The 15,159-nt window shown below is 34.3% G+C and overlaps 2 protein-coding genes across 2 annotated transcripts; both read left to right on the top strand.

The window, feature by feature from the left end:
* The first annotated feature begins 309 nt into the window (after positions 1–309).
* LOC105764576 (protein CHUP1, chloroplastic) lies at positions 310–5,382 on the top strand. The gene is made up of 9 exons (XM_012583205.2): positions 310–697; positions 890–978; positions 1,134–1,883; positions 2,012–3,343; positions 3,449–3,580; positions 3,920–4,101; positions 4,279–4,390; positions 4,825–4,968; positions 5,099–5,382. Exons 3-9 carry the CDS (start codon positions 1,497–1,499, stop codon positions 5,195–5,197), a joined length of 2,388 nt encoding a protein of 795 aa, XP_012438659.2. The 5' UTR covers positions 310–697; positions 890–978; positions 1,134–1,496; the 3' UTR covers positions 5,198–5,382.
* A 1,146-nt stretch (positions 5,383–6,528) lies between these two features.
* Positions 6,529–9,304, top strand: LOC105764575 (uncharacterized). The gene is made up of 7 exons (XM_012583203.2): positions 6,529–6,625; positions 7,138–7,200; positions 7,326–7,405; positions 7,737–7,845; positions 8,013–8,172; positions 8,470–8,633; positions 8,719–9,304. Exons 1-7 carry the CDS (start codon positions 6,623–6,625, stop codon positions 9,067–9,069), a joined length of 930 nt encoding a protein of 309 aa, XP_012438657.1. The 5' UTR covers positions 6,529–6,622; the 3' UTR covers positions 9,070–9,304.
* Positions 9,305–15,159: the final 5,855 nt, after the last annotated feature.

Here is a 15,159-nt window from a genome sequence, read left to right as displayed (position 1 = left end):
TTGCTAATAGAATAGATACGTAGTCCTTAAATAAAACAGGCAAGATATTCGGGCAGGCTTGCTTTTTGTTTAAATTTACAGTTTCTGGTAACTTTTTCAGCTTCAGTTTCGGCCCTGTTTTCACAGTACAACATTTTCCTCAGGAAAATCTCAAGGTTTTAGTCCTACCCTTAAGTAAAATTTCATTCCTTTTCGGAGCAAAACTGGCCACTAGTTTATTGGTGGTTTCTGTAGCTCTTAGCATGACAGTTGTTCTGTATTCTACTTACGTGTGTGCACTATAAAGTTTTTCATTGAAAGGTCTACAAAACTGATAACATGATAATGTTAATGGATTAGGAACGTTTTGTATCTGGATATGGCTATTATGGTTCAACCATATATTCAACTCTCTAACTAGGGTTCTGCTTGAATTTGCAACAGGATTGTATTTACAATTGTTGCTGGCGAACTCTTGCGTTCTTGGTAGCTGTATTTACATTTAAATGGTCATAATGGTTTAAGATGATAATGATGGGGGATGAGGAGACGTGGAGTAGGGATGTCAGTGGAGTATTTCTTTGCTGTTGATGAGAGGAGGAAAAGGGTTTTTATATCAACAAATCCTACATGATAGTTAGGGTCCTTCTTGCCGCTTCAATTGCGGCTTTAGCAGTTAAGCGGCTCAATCTCAAAAACTCAAAGCCATCACCTTCAGGTACCCAATTTTTTAATCTCTTAGTTCATCAATTTTTAGATCCCAAGTCATATTTCAATAAAAGAAAAAAAAATTGAAAGTTTGCTTGTTTTCATTGTCTGATATTTTTCCCATTAGAGATATCTGCTTTTACTCATCTCCTGGGCTTCATTTTGTTATGTTAACTTCTTCTCTGACAACACTTAAATTCAGAAAATGGCAAAGCAGGCTTTGAGCAACATCCAAATAAGGACAATAAGAAGCAGTTTAGATATCCTAATGATAGCCTCAAAGAAAAGGATGTAAGTATATCTCTAATTCTTTAATCAAAATTTAAATGTCCTATTGTGAACTTCTGATACGATTTGCTCTTATTAACTTACCGTCTAAGAAAATATTTGCTGGTTTCGTAGTAATTATTTTCTACCAATGATTGAGATGTGATAACATATTACAGGGTGAGGAAGAAGAAGAGGAAGAAGAGGTTAAATTGATTAGCAGCATATTTGATCGAGCTAATGATAGCCGACCAGATATTGGTGATGAAGATTTTCTACCTGAATTTGAAGACCTTCTTTCTGGGGAAATCGAATATCCGTTACCAACTGACAAATTTGACAGGGCAGAGAAAGAAAAAATATATGAAACTGAGATGGCAAACAATGCAAGTGAACTGGAAAGGTTAGCAATTTAGTAAAGGAACTGGAGGAGAGGAAGTGAAGCTTGAGGCTAATTGCTTGAGTACTATGGTTTAAAAGAGCAGGAATCAGATATTGCTGAACTACAAAAGCAGCTTAAGATCAAGACAGTTGAAATTGACATGCTGAATATTACCATAAACTCTTTGCAAACCGAGAGGAAGAAGCTTCAAGAAGAGATTGCGCATGGAGCTTCTATAAAGAAGGAGCTGGAGGTGGCTAGGAACAAAATCAAGGAGCTACAAAGGCAAATTCAACTTGATGCTAACCAAACAAAAGCTCAGTTATTGTTTCTCAAGCAACAAGTTTCTGGTCTTCAAGCAAAAGAGCAAGAAGCCATCAAAAGTGATGCTGAGATTGAGAAGAAATTGAAAGCTTTAAAGGATTTAGAAATTGAAGTTGTGGAGCTTAGGAGAAAGAATAAAGAGCTTCAACACGAAAAGAGGGAGTTAACTGTTAAACTGGATGCTGCTGAAGCAAAAATAGTCTCCCTTTCCAACATGACAGAGGTAAGTCCCACAGACATCTCTTATTTATCATATTCTGAACTATTGTAATTAGTCCTTGGCTGTATCACCGGTAATAGCATAAATGTTCTGGTTTGTAGATTGTTCTTATACGTGATTCTTTCTTTCAGAATGAAATTGCAGCCACGGCAAGAGAAGAGGTCAATAATTTAAAACATGCAAATGAAGATCTGCTAAAGCAAGTGGAAGGACTTCAGATGAACAGATTTAGTGAAGTTGAAGAGCTAGTGTATCTTCGTTGGGTCAATGCATGCTTGAGATATGAACTCCGGAATTACCAGACACCTGGAGGAAAAATATCTGCTCGTGATCTCAATAAAAGTCTGAGCCCTAAGTCCCAAGAGAAGGCTAAAAGGTTACTATTAGAATATGCAGGGTCTGAACGTGGGCAAGGGGACACAGATCTTGAAAGCAACTACTCTCATCCATCCTCTCCTGGAAGTGAGGATTTTGATAATGCTTCTATTGACAGTTCCATGAGTAGATACAGCAGTCTCAGTAAGAAACCTGGCTTAATCCAAAAGCTGAAGAAATGGGGCAAGAGCAAAGATGATTCAAGTGCTCTTTCGTCACCAGCCAGATCCTTCTCTGGTGGCTCTCCAAGCAGGACTAGCATGAGCCTCCGTCAGCGGGGTCCATTAGAATCACTTATGCTGAGGAATGCAGGTGATGGTGTTGCAATCACAACTTTTGGTAAAATGGAGCAGGAACTCACTGGTTCCCCTGAAACTTCCACTCTTCCAAACATTAGAACACAGCCTTCTTCTGGTGACTCTTTGAATAATGTTGCAGCATCATTCCAATTAATGTCTAAATCAGTAGAAGGAACTCTAGAGGAAAAATATCCTGCTTTTAAGGACCGCCATAAGTTGGCCATGGAGAGGGAGAAACAAATTAAGAAAAAAGCAGAACAAGCAAGGGCAGAGAGGTTTGGCGAAAAGACTGAACGAGAGAAACCTGTAAATCTACCCCCAAAACTTGCTCAAATAAAGGAGAAGACAGTTGTTTCTGGTAACTCAAATGAGCAATCCAATGACGATAAGGCTGTAGACTCTCAAACTATCAGCAAGATGAAACTTGCCCACATTGAAAAGAGACCACCTAGGGTGGCCAGACCACCACCAAAGCCATCCAGTGGCATTTCTGCTGATGCAAATACCACTGCAGCAGGACAACCTCCACCACCTGGTGCGCCACCACCGCCACCGCCACCTCCTGGTGGACGACCACCTCCGCCTCCTCCTCCAGGCAGCCTACCTAGAGGGGCAGGCAGTGGCGATAAAGTTCACCGAGCTCCTGAACTTGTTGAATTCTATCAGACATTGATGAAACGAGAAGCAAAGAAAGACACATCAAGTTTGCTTTCTACAACTTCTAATACATCAGATGCTAGGAGCAACATGATTGGAGAGATTGAGAATAGATCGACATTCCTCTTAGCTGTGTGTTAAACTTTTCCTTTCCTTTCATTTTTCTGCTTATCATCAGATCTAGGTAGGTGTTCTTTAATCAAACTTAACAATATGAGATTATATGAATTGATCCAGGTAAAAGCTGATGTGGAAACTCAAGGTGACTTTGTTCAGTCCTTGGCAGCTGAAATTCGGGCAGCTTCCTTCACCAACGTAGAAGACCTGGTGGCTTTTGTAAATTGGCTAGATGAGGAGCTTTCCTTCTTGGTATGCAATAAAATATTCACGATATAATATATGTTTTTATTTGTAAAAGGGAGTTATAGTTTGAATTTGAAAGAGGTCTTATTGCACGAAAGAAGCATAGATTTTTGAGGTAATATGGCAGAAGATGCATCTTGGAACTAAACCATGGGTCTAAGACATGCACGATGTTGCTCTCCATTGTCAGCTCTATTATATTACCAGTTATTAAGAAAGACCTACTGTCATGGTGGCAAGATATACTATATATGAACCCCATTGTTCATTTGCTAACAGATTCACTAGAAATTGTCTGTCTATTGTCTACTATATTTGCTGAATTATCTTTCTGCACCCATCTAGGTTGATGAACGAGCAGTTCTCAAGCACTTTGATTGGCCTGAAGGAAAGGCTGATGCATTAAGAGAGGCAGCTTTTGAATACCAGGACCTAATGAAGTTGGAGAAGCTGGTCTCTTCCTTTGTTGATGATCCAAACCTTCCATGTGAAGCTGCTCTGAAGAAGATGTACAAGTTGCTTGAGAAGTAAGTCAGTTTTGATTCATTTAGTTTAATTTCTGAGCCTGTGGGTAATAAAACCTGAGTAGGATTCTTCTAGTTTTCCTTCCGGAGCATTTCAGTATTAATTAACAATCTTAAGATGGTAGAGATGCACTTCCTCTTGCCATATTCTGATTTCCCATTTCATTTTTTGTTTCTCAGAGTGGAACAAAGTGTATATGCCCTCTTGCGTACAAGAGATATGGCTATTTCACGATACAGGGAGTTTGGAATTCCAGTGAATTGGTTATTAGATTCTGGGATTGTTGGCAAGGTATGAACCAAAACAATTAATTAAAAGGTTTGGTTTGGTATGGTAATTTTATGCAGTGGTAGTTTTAATACATGGAACTTCCACTTTGGTAAATAGTATGATACATGGAACATAGTTCATTAAGTGGCACGCCATTATGATGAACTGATGATGTAGTTGTAAGTTGATCAACACTACTGTGTTATGCTAATTGTTCAGCAAGTTATTGCTTAGTTAACGACTTGGATTATTAGAAGGGCCATACCAGAAATTTTAGATTCTTGTCAGTTCTGCATACTTTTCTAGATGAAACTACTGTGTTCTAAGTTGCATAATCTGCTATATGTAATTAAGTACCGATGAAACTACCTCCACGAATATAACAGTAGTATGTAAAATTGTTTTCCTACTACACAATGTAATTATAGATTTCTGTTTCCTTTTACATATTGCAGATCAAGCTTTCATCTGTACAATTGGCAAGGAAATATATGAAACGTGTAGCATCAGAACTTGATGCACTGAGTGGACCGGAGAAAGAACCAAATCGAGAGTTTATACTTCTGCAAGGGGTCCGTTTTGCTTTCCGTGTTCATCAGGTATTTAGCGTCGCACTTGGATCCCTTGGTCTTAACCACTAGGGTAAAGGTTATAAAAATTCTACTTGTACTGCGGTAATGCTGTTTGAAATGTTGAAATAAATCACAAATTGATTTCCTTTTCTGCCAGTTCGCGGGTGGTTTTGATGCAGAAAGCATGAAGGCTTTCGAAGAGCTCAGGAGCCGCATGCATACACAAACTGGAGAAGACAATAAGCCGGAAGCATGATAAATATATACTATTTTTGGCCTTATCTTTTCCTTGTTTCTCCACTGCTCTGTTGTATATTGCTTTTATACTACTTGACAATATTCAACTAGAACTTACTCCATACAGATTGGATATTGTACAATGAAGCTGTCCAGACACAGAAAAGGGAAATATTAATATGACTACATGAGTATTAATTGTGAGGCTGTGGTTCAAGTTTTATGAACATATGATTAGTTATGTTGATACAAGATGAAACCTTTCTTTTTTCAACAATGAAATATCATTTGAACACTTCAAACTCTTGGTTGAAGCTAGACTGGCCATATGGGATGAAAATATTGTCAATATATAGAATAATGTATGACATCAAAGATTTAAATCTCTTATGATATAATTTTTTATATGAATTCTGTTTGGAGGATGGCTAGCATAACTAGTAAACTTCTTTGAGATTTACGGTTAAAAGACAATAAAATTTTAGAAAAATTTATTTTCTAGTGATTCTCAGTATTGCTATCAATGGTCCAATATTATTTAAATTTTAATAATTAGAGAAGAACAAGCATGGAGCTCAAAATTTTTACGCCAAAATAAAGAATTTAGTTCACAAAGTATCAGGCTATAATAGCTAAAATCAACCCAACATATCATCGTATCGATTTTCATTTGCCGATGATAGGGCAATGCTAAGCCCAAGCTGCCTTTGCCTTCTAAAACTATTTTTCTCATCCACACTTAACAATAAAAACATTAATTCCACTATATATCTCGAATTATGAGAATAATATTGCAGCATCATTCTAATTAAATCTATGTTTAATAAACTGAAAAATTAAGTGTTGAATTTAAGTTATAAATAGGTCCATTATTATTTTTATATTTCTTATTCTTTCTTTTTTCCATTTTATCTATTTATAAATAAATAAAAAACTAGGTAACAGTTTATAATAGTTAGTATAAATTTTATTTGCGCTGATTTAGCTATGAAATAAATAAATTTTATATTTCAGAAATAATTTATTTCCATAAAAATATTTTATTCATAGAAAATAAATAAGAAAATTAATGTAATTGAATATATTTAATAAGTTATTTATTAAAACATTTAAATTAGTCTATAAATTGATTTATTGTATTGATTTATAAAATGAAAAGAGGAAAAATAATATTTATATACAACTAATTGATTTTGTTGTTAGATATACAATTAATTGATAGTTTGAGAGTTAATTAGAATTTCTTGAAGTTTGACGATTAATTTAAAACTAGCTTATAATTTGAGGACTTGTATGCAATTATTCTAAAACAAAATTAAGAAAATACGAAGCAATATATATCATAATTCATATAGGGCCATAATAAAGTAGGGCAAAATCTCAATTTCCAGTATCCAAATCAGAAGAAGAGAGGAGGAAGAAGAAGCCAGACCGAGAAGAAATTATGGTAAGCAAATTATACCCTCTAACTTCTGATTAGATTAAATAGAAAAAGTTCTTTTAGTTTTTCCCGATAATTAGGGTTTTGTGTTTTTCAACGCTTCGTTTTAGATCTTACAATCCCTAGTAAGTGAGACGGGTTTAGTTATATCATTATGATTAGTTTATATTTAATTGTATTGGTTTCATTCATTACCCCTCCCAATTTTCCATTTTTTATTGCAGAATTCATGCGGTTATGTTGATTTCGCGATATTTATGTGTGGCTTAATTGCATATGGCTGAATAGATTTTATACGATTCGTTAAAAAAATTATATCTTTTAGAGCAATGTTTCAAGAGGAATATATTTTAAGCTGATTGCTAATATAAGTTGTCGCATTAACTAGTTATTTTATGGTGGCTGTCGATTAATGCCCTTAAGTTTTTCTGCTGTTCAACATTTGTCTAAAGCTTGTTTCTCCCCCTACATTGAAAAGTTATTAGAGGACTTAACTCACTTTGTTTGTGCTTTTGCAGTCTTCGCTTGCAGCTGCTAGAGCAGATAACTTTTACTATCCTCCAGAATGGGATCCAAGTCAGGTATGTATAATTTAGACTTATTTGCTTTATGCATTTTTTGGGGGGTTTCAAGGAAACCTTTGCTGAAGCTGGTTATGATTTATGACATTTCTATCTTTAAATTTTGCCACTGCTCTTCTTTTCAGGGCTCCTTGAACAAGTTTCATGGACAACATGCTTTGAGAGAGAGGGCGAGGAAAATAGATCAAGGCATTTTGATTATAAGGTAAGATCACATTCTTTTCGGATTTTTTATATCATCTCTTTTTTTAGAGTGTCTCAGATATGTTCTTTTGTCAACTTCAAAATATTATGTGATGGGCTTCAATGTGGCTAGTGTTGAAAGAGCATGACAGCTTTTTTCAGGTTTAGTTCAGTAAGGATTTCTTCAACATATTCTGACAAGATTGGTTGGCAACTGGGCTCTGGCTTGCCATTTTCTTGACCCAAAGTTCTTTATTATTTGGTTTAATCCTTGCTAATTTTACTTTTGGTGTGGGAAGTTTCTCTGTAAATGGTAATTGTAGGTCTAATTTTCGTTCTTGTTTTGCTTTAAGGTTCGAAATGCCTTTCAATATATGGTGTGGGGGGTGCAATTCTATGATAGCAAAAGGTGTACGGTTCAATGCTGAGAAAAAGCAAGTGGGAAATTATTATTCTACAAAGGTATCTTCTTTTTACTAATAGCATAATCTACTCAGTAAGGTTCATTTTAATCTGTCTTGTGCAAGTGTTTTCCTATGATTTTGTTTTTGTTAAAGGGGACCTATTCTGTTAATTAATTTTAGCTCATCATTTATTTGGTATTCCTAACAATTACTTGTTTCTTTTAGATATGGAGCTTTACCATGAAGTCTGCGTGCTGCAAACATGAGATAGTCATTCAGACGGACCCCAAAAATTGTGAGTATGTGATCATTAGTGGGGCTCAGCGGAAAACTGAAGTGTTTGATGTTGAGGACGCAGAGACATTAGAACTCCCTGCTGATGAAGGTATGTAGTAAGTTCCATAGATTTTTTTATTCATGATAATTGCTTTTAACTATAGGGCTGTCTTTGCTTGAATATGAAGTATTCTGGAGAACTTTGCACCAATGTCATGGACTAATTTCTTGACAAAATGTGAATCTCTGTATAACTTCCAGTCAAAAGCATGGGGTGACTCCCAAGTCTCAATAAGGGTTAAACCCATAGGCTCATGCATCTTGCTTAATGAGAATAAACTTTTTGCTAACTTTTTTTTTTGTGTGTGTGTGTGTGTTGGTTTTGACGGTTATATTTGTTCTGCAGAAAGAGGCAAGCTTGCTGATCCATTTTATCGTCTTGAACACCAGGAGGAGGATTTGCAGAAGAAGAAAGAAGCTGAGCCAGTACTGGTTCGCCTTCAGCGTGTATCTGATGCCAGGCATTCAGATGACTATGCCCTCAACAAAGCTCTGCGTGCCAAACTTAGAGTATGTTACTAAGCTTAGTTTGGCTTGTTAGTTACATATCGTTATGGGCTTGCTTCCTAGTTTTACTCCTTTTTTCTGTTGTCAGAGTCAAAAGAAGAGGGTTTTTGAAGAAGAATCTGCTTCAAGGAAAATGGGCCTAAGCATTCGACTACTTCCGGCAAGTGAAGAAGATGGTGCTACTGCTGCAGGAGTCAAATTTTCTTCCAAGTTTGAGAGAAACAGGAAAGATAAGAGAGCATTGATTAAAGCTGCTTCAATCTTCCCTGGATCATCTGGGTCGTCCTCGTCCAATAAGAAGAGGTTGGAGCTCGAGTCCAAGAGAAGAAAAATCTGTGCAGCTGCAGCTTCTAACTTGCTGACACAGGGGTTCAAACCATCATCATGGTCACAAGATGCTGTGAAGAAGAGTGCTTCCTTGAATGCACGGAAATTTTAGCTCGAGTTTTCTGACTGCTGTTTCTATTCACATATAAGATAGCTGGAATGGATGGATTCCAATCTCTGATGTTTCTTGTGAAAGATTGTGGTGGTGGATCATGTATATAGTTACACATTTACTGCTAGATAACTGTTCTCTTTGGTCATAACAAATCTGTTATATGTCTCATAGGTGTTGCATATGACTTGATTCTGCTGAGAATTTGGAATGAACTAGATATTTTTGCCCCCAATTTAGCATGTTTTGTTCGAGTTTTTATCGGCACCTGGCACCGTACATCGATTCTCCTTGCAAGACTTGATCATGTTGTTGATTCTTAACTTTGTCCGGTTTTTTCGTGCTACGAAATTCTCTTTTGAGGTGGTATATTTGGGGTTAAATTATTTAGTGCTTGAATTTTTTTAATTTATTCTCGTACAATTATTTTTGGGGCTTGAATTTTGTCCAAGTTGGTCACTGAATTTAGATGAACTTGATAATTGTTTTCATATTGGGGTTTGAATTTTAAGGCTTTCAAGAAAATATTAAGGACTTGAAAAAATAAAAGTTCATGTTCCAATGTCAAAATAATTGTTAAGTTCAAGTTTTAACTTGGATAAAAAAAAAGGGTTATGGCCCTAATATGAAAATGATTGTCAAATTTAGATCCCAAAAGTAATTTAATTTTTTTATTTTGAATTTTATATATTTAAATTCATTTTATCAAAAATGGTATTTAAATTATTGTTCATTACATAATTTAGTACTTTTGACTAATAACGTGTTGGCCAATTGATAGTCAATGATGATGTAGTTCAATAAAGGAACTCACATGTCATACAAGAGTGATGTTGGAGGCTTGGTAGGGACTTGAACTCTTAAAATGAAAATTTTTAAAATTTGGCCCTTTATAAATTATAAAAATTTTAAGTTAGTATTTGTAAAATTGTACTTTCACACTTAAAAATCAGAATTTTAATTTAATTCTTTAAAAATATAAACATATAAACTATTTAAATAAAAAATTGTATTTTAAAATTTTAACTCTTATAAAAATATATAATTTAATTTTGATACTCCTCCTCAAAATTTTTTGGCTCACCTTTGATGTCATAATTGTCATATAAATATATAATCTATAAAGACTAAGAAAATGTATTTTAGAAAAAATTAAAGTAAAAACAATTTAGTAGGTTTGATAAATGTTAAAGTCTCTAGGAGTTCTCTGTATTGTAGGGATTGAACAAAATTAGCCCTTTATCATTAAATAGATCAATTTAGTCCCTATATTATTAAAAAGATTCAAATAAATTTAAATTGTAATAGAGTTTACATTTATCAGTATAAAATGTATTGAAAAATATTTTTTCAATTGCGTTAAACTTCAAACTAAAGATTTTATTTACAAAACCATAAAAATTTTAAAATATTAATTCTATTAAATTGTAAATGATATTTTTAAACACTAAATGTTAATTTTATTTCAGTTTGACCTTAATTGATTCTTTTAATAATACAAAGACTAAATAAAAGACTATTTTGATCAAGTTTTTATAATAAAGACAACTCTCAAATGCATTTACCGTTTGATAAATATTCATTGGCATTAATCAACAATATTGACCGTCATTTATTGGTGAAAATTTTCGGCATTGATCAATGTTGATTAATTGCATTGGTTAAACCTATAGATATTTTTGTAATTTTTAAAAGTTTAACTAAAAACTTTTAACTTTTTAGAAAATATATTTTTATTATTTTGTAGAATCTTATTTCGTTTGTATTTATTTGTCTCTATATAATTTTATATAATTTTGTATAATTTATAATAAAAATATTTTTTGTTGATTGAGTCTTAATTCAGTTGGAATCAGTTTTATTGTCAATATAGGAGGACATGAGTTTGAACGCTACTGAAACTTATTTATCCTCCTATTTAAAGGTTGAGAATAAGTTATAAGGAGTTTTAGACATTGTAATAAAAATATTTTTAAAACTATTATTAATTTAAATAAATTGATATAATTAATGACATGACCGAGTTTGTGGACATTTTGTGTCACATGCCATTATTTGATCATATCATCATTAAGTAACATTGTTAATCAAGAGTATCAATTGAGTACTAAATAATAATTTAGCCGTTATTTAAAAAAAATTAAATGTCTATAAAAAGAAGTCGGGAAAAGAAAAAAGGAGAAAACGAAATCTCAGAAAATTTCTTTCTGATACAAAACCAAAATTTAATTTTGAGGGATGGAATTACATCAATAAGATTGAAGTTGATAGTATGAAATTGAAACATTTGTGATTTGTGAATGATGGTTTTTTAAGGTGTTCCAGCGAGAATGGACTCCATTTCCCCTTCTCATCATATCTTGCGGTGGACGTTGGGCCTGGCTATGTCCATAATTAGGCCGAGACCCGTCCAGCCTGCATCCTCATTTGAAGAAAATGTTTGACCAAGCCTTCTCATACATATTTATTGCAGCAAGGATGGTGAGGCAGATGCAACAGGGGAGTCATAAGATGGCAATAATTTGGGTTGCACATGGCTCTGTATCTATAGAATATAGAAATAGATTTTATATGCACACTTCCTTTTTCATTTTCATATATAAATAATGGGGATGGGTGGTGAAAGTGAATGGATTATATGGAAATCCGAAAGAGGAAAAAGATGAAAATTGCAGTCGCAGAAGTTGCGCTGCTGATGATCATCAATGGTACAGGCAGCAGCAGGGACTGATCATCAAAAGGCTTAAATTCCGGCTCAGACACACCTTAATTATTATATATAAAAATAAATAAATATGCCACTCTTTAACTGTACTTTAAAAAGTAAATGTAACACTATAAGTTGTAAGATCTTCATGTCTCTGCTTTGTTTTTATAGCCTTCCACTTTTTCTTTCTGCGGTGTCAAGGGGATTCATTCATTTGATGATGAGCATTGAGCTTTGAGAAACTAATATCCATATATATATACATGTATATTATTTTTAGGAGTTCCGTACTTGCCTTTAATTGGTAGGGCCATATATGTTCATCTTTCTTGCAGCCTATAACACCTAACACTGCCATAAAAAGATCACGCAAAACTGACCCCAAAACAACCAAATCCAAGGTAACTAATCCCCTTATAAAGTAATACTACTAATACCTGCATGCCGATGCATTAAGCATAAAAGTTTTCACTGCCTTGTCTGCAGCATGTTTCATCTCTTTCATCAATTTTCTTTTATTAGTATTAATAAGATTTCAGTGTCAGAACAAAAGCCATCCATCGGATCCATATATATGGCTCTGGGATTTCTTTAATTTCTTTTGCTTTCTTTCCACCCTCCTCCTCCTCCTCTCTCTCTCTCTCTCTATATATATATGTATATATTTATTTTGTGGTGTATAAGTATATATACTCTTTCTTTCTCAAAAAATGAGAAAAAGAAACAACTAGTGTTTCTCGTTGCAGGAGACTCTCTTTTCCGGGTTTGTCGCTAAAATAGTCGAGCCTCTTCATTATGAGTATTTGTTTCCTCTGTGTAGTCCCTTTCTTTGGCTTTTTTTTTTTTGATTTGGCCTCATCTTTGTTTTGGCATTTTAAGTGTAGCTTTCGTTGGCTGTTTTCGGGTGTCGGTTAGTGAGCATACTATTAAATCTGAAATGATTGTTTTGGCAATATGCATTGCTCCCATATAATTAATAAGCTTTATTCAGTTGCCGGTAGTATTCTAGTCTACAGCTGTGGCTTTTGGCAGTGCCACAATTTGCACTTTGCTTCGTGTACTTTGAAATTGAAGCATTCAAGAAATTAACCCGGGGGTGTAGATAGAGGTACATCATTGCAACCAACCAAGCATTTCAGGTCAGTTATTTTCTCTCTTTGTTAGTCTTTACTTTTGTAATATTGTAATGGAGCACGCATTTACATGTTAAGAATTGGAGACCCAACATCAACACTGAGAAAATTATGGTGTAAGAAAGTGAGTGTTGTTGATTCAAGTAAACATCTGGCAACTGGCCACTGGCAACCCGTGTTTGCTTTGCATTTTCATTATCGGGAATCTTTGTTTCGAGCACAATTGCAATTTGCATGAAAATGTTTGCTTCAGATTTAGACAATTGTTTGATGCTGCTGCTGCTGCATGTTAAGCATGCATGGATAGGGAAACATCGACTGTCGTACCCACTCGCCCACCCACTACATCATCTCCTCCACATTCCTTCGGGGTCCCACAGTAGATGATCTCTCTCTCTCTCTTTGATCCGTTGGATCCACCTTCAAAACAATGGATGCAATCATGCAATCCAAGACATATGAGTTCATTAAGATGTTCATTTTCTCTTTCTTAGAAAACCCAAAATCATCATTCTTTTCTTTCTTTGGGTTACTCTAGCTAGGTTAGCTACTTCATCTTGTTTAAAGATAAGAGGTATCAGTAATCCCGTAAGTAGTAGAAAAGGGAAAAAAGGAAAGAATAATAATGGTCCGCTTTACGTACATGTCTGTGGGAATACAAATACTCAGAGACAAACCATTAAAACAAGCAAAAACTAAAGTTCTTGACTTTTGGCACTATTCTACTTTTTACGATTAACTGCATTCTGAGACTCTGTGAACTGCAGTTGCTTTCATTACTCCCGGCCACCCGCTACCAATGCAGTACTTCTACTCTTAACTCTTAGCTTTTTCTTGAGTTTCTTTCTTTCCCTTAAATCTTTGTTTTTATCTTAAATATATATTTAATTAGTACCTGCAGCTGATCAATTGCATTAGTGGCCTTGGCTGTGCTGTGAACATAAAGAGAAATAAACACACAAAATTAAATCAGTCAACAATGATATAGCATTGATATACCTTTTCATAAGCAAAATTATTGGTTGATCAGTAGCTAGACATTTGTAGTGGTTGGGGTTCACTTCAGTTATGTTCGACTCTCTGAATTCTGCACAAAAGTAATGATTAGGGTTTGGACCCCAAGTCTATCTGTCCGGCTGCTATTTGACTGTTGACATTTCCTATAATTTATGATGGTAGTAATTCCATTACTGTTAAGACTAAAAGACAAAGTGGAATGAGGTAGCCCAATATATCCTTCTACAGTCTGAAAGCATGTCGAAAATGGGCCCCGTCAGCCCATTTCTCATTAATATGTATTGGAGGAGGTTGATTACTTTTCTGTTTCAATAATTAAATAGATAATTAAAAATTATTAATTGGTTCAACCGGTTTAATTGTCAATTTACTCCAAACCTAATTTAATTTTTTTGTTTGAACTGTTATATCAAATGGATTTTTAATCCAACTAGTTCTAACAAAATTGTTTGAAAGAGTTGCTTATAAAGATTTAAGTATTAGATAACAGTGTGTAGATACTTATTTTTTTTATTACTAATGGTTTTGGAAATTCTTAGTTGGAGAACTTGTTCTTATGTAACATTATTTGTCGACAACAATGCTCCTTACCAACATCATTCCATATTGGAAAGGCCATGGAACTAATTTTGGGGATGACATTCCATATTAAAGCTAAACTTGACGAATAATGGCAGGATTTTTAGATTTACTCTCGCAGTAAAATGTCTTAGAGAGCATAATTTTAGGTTTAAATATGAGCTGGATATTGATAAGAAATTTATTTATATTTTTACAAGTCTCTTCTTGTTAAGCAAACAACGCATTTACACTTAAGTTTGTTAGTACTTTCCAGCATCACTTGTAACATGTTCTTATTAACTAGCTTACCTCTCTCTCGCCTTCTTTAAAACACGTCACTTCTTTTGTAACTCTCTTAGAAAGGCTATAACATTTTGGGCGATTTGGTAAATTTAAGCATTTTATATTCTCTTTTGCAATCATTATAATCACTAAAAACACTACAACTTTTACCATCCTCAGCCACTTATTGCCTTCACCACTACTACATGCCACAACTCTTGTATTTTTAGAGTCTATTCCGATCTTCATCTCTATCATCTCTTCACGACATCTAGTTTTACAAGTTTGTAACGTCCATTCATCTTAATAAAAGAATTCTTTACAAATACATGTTAGTATTAAGTTTGTCTAGGATATTGTTTATGTTAGTTCAAAACTTCGGTAAAGAAA

This window comes from Gossypium raimondii, chromosome 12, assembly GCF_025698545.1.
Source record: "Gossypium raimondii isolate GPD5lz chromosome 12, ASM2569854v1, whole genome shotgun sequence".
Classification (NCBI taxonomy): Eukaryota; Viridiplantae; Streptophyta; class Magnoliopsida; order Malvales; family Malvaceae; genus Gossypium; species Gossypium raimondii.
The sequence above is the reverse complement of the archived record's forward strand: the minus strand, read 5'-3'. Positions and strand labels throughout refer to the sequence as shown.

Excerpts from the sequence above, each read along its gene's own strand:
- LOC105764576 (XM_012583205.2), top strand. The coding sequence starts at position 1,497 with ATGCTGAATATTACCATAAACTCTTTGCAAACCGAGAGGAAGAAGCTT. Across the intron at positions 3,344-3,448 it reads GATCGACATTCCTCTTAGCT|GTAAAAGCTGATGTGGAAAC; the intron begins GTGTGTTAAACT and ends GAATTGATCCAG. Across the intron at positions 4,969-5,098 it reads TTGCTTTCCGTGTTCATCAG|TTCGCGGGTGGTTTTGATGC; the intron begins GTATTTAGCGTC and ends CTTTTCTGCCAG.
- LOC105764575 (XM_012583203.2), top strand. Across the intron at positions 8,173-8,469 it reads AGAACTCCCTGCTGATGAAG|AAAGAGGCAAGCTTGCTGAT; the intron begins GTATGTAGTAAG and ends TTTGTTCTGCAG. Across the intron at positions 8,634-8,718 it reads CTCTGCGTGCCAAACTTAGA|AGTCAAAAGAAGAGGGTTTT; the intron begins GTATGTTACTAA and ends TTCTGTTGTCAG.